General features: G+C 56.0%; 1 protein-coding gene across 1 annotated transcript in view; it reads left to right on the top strand.

Moving 5' to 3' along the window:
* Window positions 1–1,363: 1,363 nt before the first annotated feature.
* The window catches only part of ints5 (integrator complex subunit 5), a 13,218-nt gene continuing 6,793 nt past the window's right edge, over window positions 1,364–7,788 (top strand). Inside the window, 1 exon segment of the mRNA XM_073031418.1 lies at window positions 1,364–1,468. Coding sequence (XP_072887519.1) covers window positions 1,395–1,468 — 74 coding nt within the window. The 5' untranslated portion in view covers window positions 1,364–1,394.

Here is a 7,788-nt window from a genome sequence, read left to right as displayed (position 1 = left end):
GAGGGAAGGGACAGTGTCCAGATTCATCCCCAGCAGCTGCGTGACAGAGGACTCTCTGTCTACGGGCTGTTCCCGGGGACGCACACCGAGACCAACATCTGGTGCTGCTGGCAGATCATCAACTCGGTGAAAGATGCTCTTTGGTCGGCCCAAAACTTGATGGTCTACCAGCACACGGAGATGTCCGTGGGGGGAATGCTGCTGACTGGCACATTCTCGGCTGCAGGAGGTACGTGCTGAGGGACGCACTGAAACTTGGTGCAGCCACCGCAAGGGCCCGGCGGGGAAGGACCACAGGCTAGGGTTCTTCTCCCGTGGGAGTTGAGGGGTGGTGGGGGTGGGGTGTATACCCCTCAACAAGGGAATGTAAATATGAAATAACTGAGTGCCACGTGGGTGGCGAAAAGAGTGAAAATGTAAAGACAGTAATGGAAACAACTGTAAAGAATTGAAAGTCATTAAATGTTTATTGTATATAATGTTATTTTTGAATAAAGTTTATTTTGGTTTTTTTAAAAAATTCCTCACTACCCTATCCGCCTGTGTTGGCACAGTATCATTTCACAGGATCTGGCCGGGGACCGGCACACACAATCAGACACCACTTCATTAAGGGCACTGTGAAATGCGTCGTTTCCATCGACCCACACAGAACGAGGATGTGCTGGGGGGTGGGGGCGGCCCGCAAATGACGCCACCGCCGTGCGCCCGCGGTTTACTAATCCTAACCCGTACGCCTTCGGACTGTGGGAGATAACCGGAGCTCCGCGAGGAAATCCCGGGGAAAACCGTACAAAACTCCTCATGGACCGTGGAGGGAATTGAACCGTGATCGCTGGCGCTGTGCTCGGTGCTACCCGTCTGTCAGAAACGAGCCACGTTCCCGAATAATGGCTTCAAGACAAATTCATGGAAACAAAGTTTGTTAACAGTTCTGCAGAGCTGGGCTCCCTCAGAGAAGGGAACCCTGAACCTTACAGGGCAGCAGGTTTTATCCTTCTTCCTTACCCCTCCCCTCCCTGACTCGGGAGGTACACAGTGTTTTCCCATTCCATATTTGGAGTTGTTTTTTTTTACACATTTCTGTAAAACAATAGTCCATATCTCAGGACTTCAATGATTCCACAAACAGTTAATCTTGTCAGGGCTTCTGCATTCATGCTTATCAGGCATAATTAAATCACATTTGTTTTCTGACTTTAACCCCGACCTCTTTCAGAAACGCACATCTTAATTTACTTCGACTCTCACACGTCGCACCTGTCTGCAGCAACACGCTGGAGGAACTCAGGCAATTAATCGAACAGTCAGCGCTTCGGGCCGACACCCTTCGTGTTATTCCAGCGTGTTGCTTTGACCCCACAGCATCTGCAGGGTACAACAACGCACACAAAATGCTGGTGGAACACGGCAGGCCAGGAGATGCGCTGTCAACGTTTCGGGCCGAGACCCTCCGTCAGGACTCAGGGTATCTGCAGGGTATTTTGTGTTTACACCTGTTTATACATAGAGGCAAAGGGGCTGCAAGTCTTTTAACGCACACAATGTGCTGGAGGGGCTCAGAAGGTGAAGGGGCATCTATGGAATGAAATGAAGATAACATTTCGGGCCGAGTCCCTTCGTCAGGACTCAGGGTATCTGCAGGGTATTTTGTGTTTACACCTGTTTATACATAGAGGCAAAGGGGCTGCAAGTCTTTTAACGCACACAATGTGCTGGAGGGGCTCAGAAGGTGAAGGGGCATCTATGGAATGGAATGAAGATAACATTTCGGGCCGAGTCCCTTCGTCAGGATAAGTACAACAATAAGCTCGAGTTTGAAGTATTAAGTGTATTTAATGACTTGTAACTCTTCGGCTGTTGTTTGCGGAATGTTCACCGCGCCCGTTGGTTGGGGTGAATCGCATGAGCCGGAGCTCCGGGCCGGAACCAGCGTCGAGCGCCGCCGTGCTCCAGTCGGGGCATTACAAAGTGTAACACTCCGTGTCCGGCGTCGGTGCGGCGTCCGGCCGCTGCGCTCGGGCTCTCCCAGCCTCCTATCGTGCGGGCTCCCGCCGTGTCATCCGCCGAGCGAGCCCCGGCTCTCCGCCGTCTACAACTCGCCCGCCACTCCGCCGGGAGCACGATGGCGACCGCCGCCATGGAGGGAAGCGCCAACTCCCGGGTGGGGATCAGGCAAGTCTGCGCAGGCGCGGCGCGGCGCGGCGCCCGGGGACGGGACGGGACGGCGGCCGGCAGGGCCGGCACCGGCGCGGATTGGCGGGTGCCGGTGCCGGGCCGCCGCACATGCGCAGACCCCGGGTTTGCGAGCATGCTGGTACATCCGCAGTTTGGGAAAATTGGAAAATTAGCCAATTCGTTTATTGTCACGTGGACCGAGATCTATGCCGTCCAGATAGATAATTTCAAATGCAAGGTGCAGGAGTAGGCCATTCGGCCCTTCGAGCCTGCACCGCCATTCAGTATGATCATGGCTGATCATCCAATTCAGAACCCTGTACCTGCTTTCTCTCCATACCCCCTGATCCCTTTAGCCACAAGGGCCACATCTAACTTCCTCTTAAATATAGCCAATGAACCGGCCACAACTGTTTCCTGTGGCAGAGAATTCCACAGATTCACCACTCTGTGTGTGAAGAAGTTTTTCCTCATCTCAGTCCTAAAAGGCTTCCCCTTTATCCTTAAACTGTGACCCCCTCGTTCTGGACTTCCCCAACATGGGAAACAATCTTCCTGCATCTAACCTGTCCAATCCCTTTAGAATTTTATACGTTTCAATAAGATCCCCCCCCCCCAATCTTCTAAATTCCAGTGAGTATAAGCCTAGTCGATCCAGTCTTCTTCATATGAAAGTCCTGCCATCCCAGGAATCAATCTGGTGAACCTTCTCTGTACTCCCTCTATGGCAAGAATGTCTTTCCTCAGATTAGGGGACCAAAACTGCACACAATATTCTAGGTGCGGTCTCACCAAGGCCTTGTACAACTGCAGTAGAACCTCCCTGCTCCTGTACTCAAATCCTTTTGCTATGAATGCCAACATACCATTTGCCTTTTTCACCGCCTGCTGTACCTGCACGCCCACCTTCAATGACTGGTGTACAATGACACCCAGGTAGTTCTATCAGACCAACACACCAAAATGCTGGAGGAACTCAACAGGTCAGACAGCAGGGAAATAAGCGGTCGACGTTTCCACACTTTATTATCATCGGATTTAATTTCATCAACTTGTATGGCATGAAAGGGGGCCACGATGAGAACGAAGCTGTAAGAGCTCGGGGCATCGAGGTTCAGAGTGCAATTCCCACACGTGGTTCTCACTGGTCAAAAAAACACGTACCGGTTTGGAGGTTAATTGGCCATTGTCCTGCGATAAGGACAGGGCTAAATGGGGGGGGGGGGGGGGTTTGCTCAGGAAGGACCTGTTTTGGGCTGTCTCTCTAAAAAATCACTGTAAATTATGAAATAGATTCACAGTGCGAAAGGAAAGAAATAATGAAACAGCATTCGAGAGTTTGTGGGTGTAAAAAAAAAACTGAGTTACAATAAGGAAACAGGAGCGAATCTGCAGATGCTGGAAATAAATAAAAACACAAAATGCTGGCAGAACTCAGCAGGCCAGGCAGCATCTGTGGGAGGAGGTAGTGACGACGTTTCGGGCCCGAAACCCTTCATCAGGAGTGAAGTAACATGGGATGGTGGAGGGGGGGATAAGAAGTGGGGGGAGGGATGAAGTAGAGAGCTGGGAAGTGATAGGCTGAAGGGAAGTGGGCTAGGGGGGAGAATTATGGGAAATAAAAGAGAAAGAAAGGGCTGGGGGAGATTATAGTGAGGGGGGAAAGAGAGAGAAAGAGAATCAGACTAAAATTATAGATAGGGATGGGGTAAGGGGGGGCAGGGGTATCAACGGAGGTCTGTGAGTTGACAATAAGGAAGTTTTAAAATAAGCAGTGGAACAAGAGTCGGGTTTAATATCACCAGCAGATGATGTGAAATTTGTTTTTTTTTACGGCAGCAGTACAATGCGTTACATAGCAATGAAGGCTGTAGATATATATATTAAATAGTTAACTAAGTAGTGGGAAAAAAAAGGAGTGAGGTAGTGTTCATGGGTTCAATGTCCATGCAGAAATCGGATGGTTATGCCGCCGGTTAGAGAGCGAAATACTGAGATTCTGGTTGTGGACCATTCAGAAATTGGAGGGCAGGGGGGAAGGAGCTGTTCCTGAATCGTTGAGTGTTGTCTTCAGGCTCCTGTTACCTCCTCCCTGATGGCAGAGGGGAAGAAGCTGTTCCTGAATCGCTGAGTGTGTGTCTTCAGGCTCCCGTACCTCCTCCCTGATGGTAGGAAATGGGAAGAGAGCACGTCCCGGGTGATGGGGGGTCCTTAATGACGGACGCTGCCTTTCTGAGGCACCACCTTCAGAGGATGTCCCTGATGCACGATGAGCTGGCTCAGTTGGCAACTCTCTTCAGGCCTTTCCGATCCTGTGCAGTGTCACAACCAGTTAGAATACTCCACTCGGGTGACATACCGACCCATCCCAGCCTCTCAGCGGAGGCACTCCTTCGCGATCTCCTCACTGTGTTGGGCCGAGGGGAAACAGGATGCAGAATGAAGTATCACAGTTACAGAGGGAGTCTGGTGCAGGCGGAGAATACGGTGCAAGGGCCACAACGAGGTACTGGGGAACCGTTCAGTTGTCTGACAGCAGCCGGTAGAGGCCGGCTGGGCCGAGCTTTCGGGCTTTTGTATCTTCTGCCCGATGGGAGAGAGGAGAAGGGAGAATGTCCGGGTGGGTGGGGAGTTCGATTATGCTGGTGGCTTTACCGACCATTTGAGACCAGGTGAGGGGGAAGGTGGGGTGGGTGGGGGAGAGGGGGGATGAAGTGAGACACTGGGAGGTGATAGGTGAGGGGGAAGGTGGGTGGGTGGGGGAGAGGGGGGATGAAGTGAGACACTGGGGAGGTGACGGGTGAGACCAGGTGAGGGGGAAGGTGGGTGGGTGGGGGAGAGGGGGGATGAAGTGAGACACTGGGAGGTGATAGGTGAGGGGGAAGGTGGGTGGGTGGGGGAGAGGGGGATGAAGTGAGACACTGGGAGGTGCGGGTGAGACCAGGTGAGGGGGAAGGTGGGTGGGTGGGGGAGAGGGGGGATGAAGTGTGACACTGGGAGGTGATAGGTGAGACCAGGTGAGGGGGAAGGTGGGTGGGTGGGGGAGAGGGGGGGATGAAGTGAGACACTGGGAGGTGATGGGTGAGACCAGGTGAGGGGGAAGGTGGGTGGGTGGGGGAGAGGGGGGGATGAAGTGAGACACTGGGAGGTGATGGGTGAGACCAGGTGAGGGGGAAGGTGGGTGGGTGAGGGAGGGGGATGAAGTGAGACCACTGGGAGGTGATAGGTGAGACCAGGTGAGTGGGAAGGTGGGTGGGTGGGGGAGAGGGGGGGATGAAGTGAGACACTGGGAGGTGATGGGTGAGACCAGGTGAGGGGGAAGAGGTGGGTGGGTGAGGGAGGGGGATGAAGTGAGACACTGGGAGGTGATAGGTGAGACCAGGTGAGTGGGAAGGTGGGTGGGTGGGGGAGAGGGGGGGATGAAGTGAGACACTGGGAGGTGATGGGTGAGACCAGGTGAGGGGGAAGGTGGGTGGGGTGAGGGAGGGGGATGAAGTGAGACACTGGGAGGTGATAGGTGAGACCAGGTGAGTGGGAAGGTGGGTGGGTGGGGGAGAGGGGGGATGAAGTGAGACACTGGGAGGTGATGGGTGAGACCAGGTGAGGGGGAAGGTGGGTGTGGGTGGGGGAGAGGGGGGATGAAGTGAGACACTGGGAGGTGATAGGCGAGACCAGGTGAGGGGGAAGGTGGATGGGTCGGGGAGAGGGGGGATGAAGTGAGACCACTGGGAGGTGATAGGTGAGACCGGGGTGAGGGGGAAGGTGGGTGGGTGGGGGAGAGGGGGGATGAAGTGAGACACTGGGAGGTGATGGGTGAGACCAGGTGAGGGGGAAGGTGGGTGGGTGGGGAGAGGGGGATGAAGTGAGACAACTGGGAGGTGATAGGTGAGACCAGGTGAGGGGGAAGGTTGGGGAGAGGGGATGAAGTGAGACACTGGAGGTGATAGGTGAGACCAGGTGAGGGGGGAAGGTGGGTGGGTGGGGGGAGAGGGGGGATGAAGTGAGACAACTGGGAGGTGATAGGTGAGACCAGGTGAGGGGGAAAGGTGGGGGAGAGGGGGATGAAGTGAGACACTGGGAGGTGATAGGTGAGACCAGGTGAGGGGAAGGTGGGTGGGTGGGGGAGAGGGGGGATGAAGTGAGACACTGGGAGGTGACAGGTGAGGGGGAAGGTGGGTGGGGTGGGGGGAGAGGGGGATGAAGTGAGACACTGGGAGGTGACGGGTGAGACCGGGGTGAGGGGGAAGGTGGGTGGGTGGGGGGAGAGGGGGGATGAAGAGAGACACTGGGAGGTGATAGGTGAGACCAGGTGAGGGGGAAGGTGGGTGGGTGGGGGAGTGGGGGGATGAAGTGAGACACTGGGAGGTGATGGGTGAGACCAGGTGAGGGGGGAAGGTGGGTGGGTGGGGAGAGGGGGGGATGAAGTGAGACACTGGGAGGGTGATAGGTGAGACCAGGTGAGGGGGAAGGTGGGGTGGGTGGGGGAGTGGGGGGATGAAGTGAGGACACTGGGAGGTGATGGGTGAGATCGGGTGAGGGGGAAGGTGGGTGGGTGGGGAGAGGGGGATGAAGTGGACACTGGGAGGTGATAGGTGAGACCAGGTGAGGGGGAAGGTGGTGGGGGTGGGGGAGAGGGGGGATGAAGTGAGACACTGGGAGGTGATAGGTGAGACCAGGTGAGGGGTAAGGTGGGTGGGTGGGGGAGAGGGGAGATGAAGGTGGAGACACTGGGAGGTGATAGGTGAGACCAGGTGAGGGGGAAGGTGGGTGGGGGGAGAGGGGGGGATGAAGGAGACACTGGGAGGTGATGGGTGAGACCAGGTGAGGGGGAAGGTGGGTGGGGGGAGAGGGGGGATGAAGTGAGACACTGGGAGGTGATGGGTGAGACCAGGTGAGGGGGAAGGTGGGTGGGATGGGGGAGAGGGGAGATGAAGTGAGACACTGGGAGGTGGATGGGTGAGACCAGGTGAGGGGGAAGGTGGGTGGGGGGAGAGGGGGGATGAAGTGAGACACTGGGAGGTGATGGGTGAGACCAGGTGAGGGGGAAGGAGGGTGGGTGGGGGGAGAGGGAAGATGAAGTGAGACACTGGGAGGTGATGGGTGAGACCGGGTGAGGGGGAAGGTGGGTGGGTGGGGGGAGAGGGGGGATGAAGTGAGACACTGGGAGGTGATGGGTGAGACCAGGTGAGGGGGAAGGTGGGTGGGTGGGGGAGAGGGGGATGAAGTGAGACACTGGGAGGTGATGGGTGAGACCAGGTGAGGGGGAAGGTGGGTGGGTGGGGGAGAGGGAAGATGAAGTGAGACACTGGGAGGTGATGGGTGAGACCGGGGTGAGGGGGAAGGTGGGTGGGTGGGGGAGAGGGGGGATGAAGTGAGACACTGGGAGGTGATGGGTGAGACCAGGTGAGGGGGAAGGTGGGTGGGGGAGGGGGGGATGAAGTGAGACACTGGGAGGTGATAGGTGAGACCAGGTGAGGGGAAGGTGGGTCGGGTGGGGGGAGAGGGGGGATGAAGTGAGACACTGGGAAGGTGGACAGGTGAGACCAGGTGAGGGGGAAGGTGGGTGGGTGGGGGAGAGGAGGGGGATGAAGTGAGACACTGGGAGGTGAT

The sequence above is a fragment of the Hemitrygon akajei genome, chromosome 28 (assembly GCF_048418815.1).
Source record: "Hemitrygon akajei chromosome 28, sHemAka1.3, whole genome shotgun sequence".
Taxonomy (NCBI): Eukaryota; Metazoa; Chordata; class Chondrichthyes; order Myliobatiformes; family Dasyatidae; genus Hemitrygon; species Hemitrygon akajei.
The sequence above is the reverse complement of the archived record's forward strand: the minus strand, read 5'-3'. Positions and strand labels throughout refer to the sequence as shown.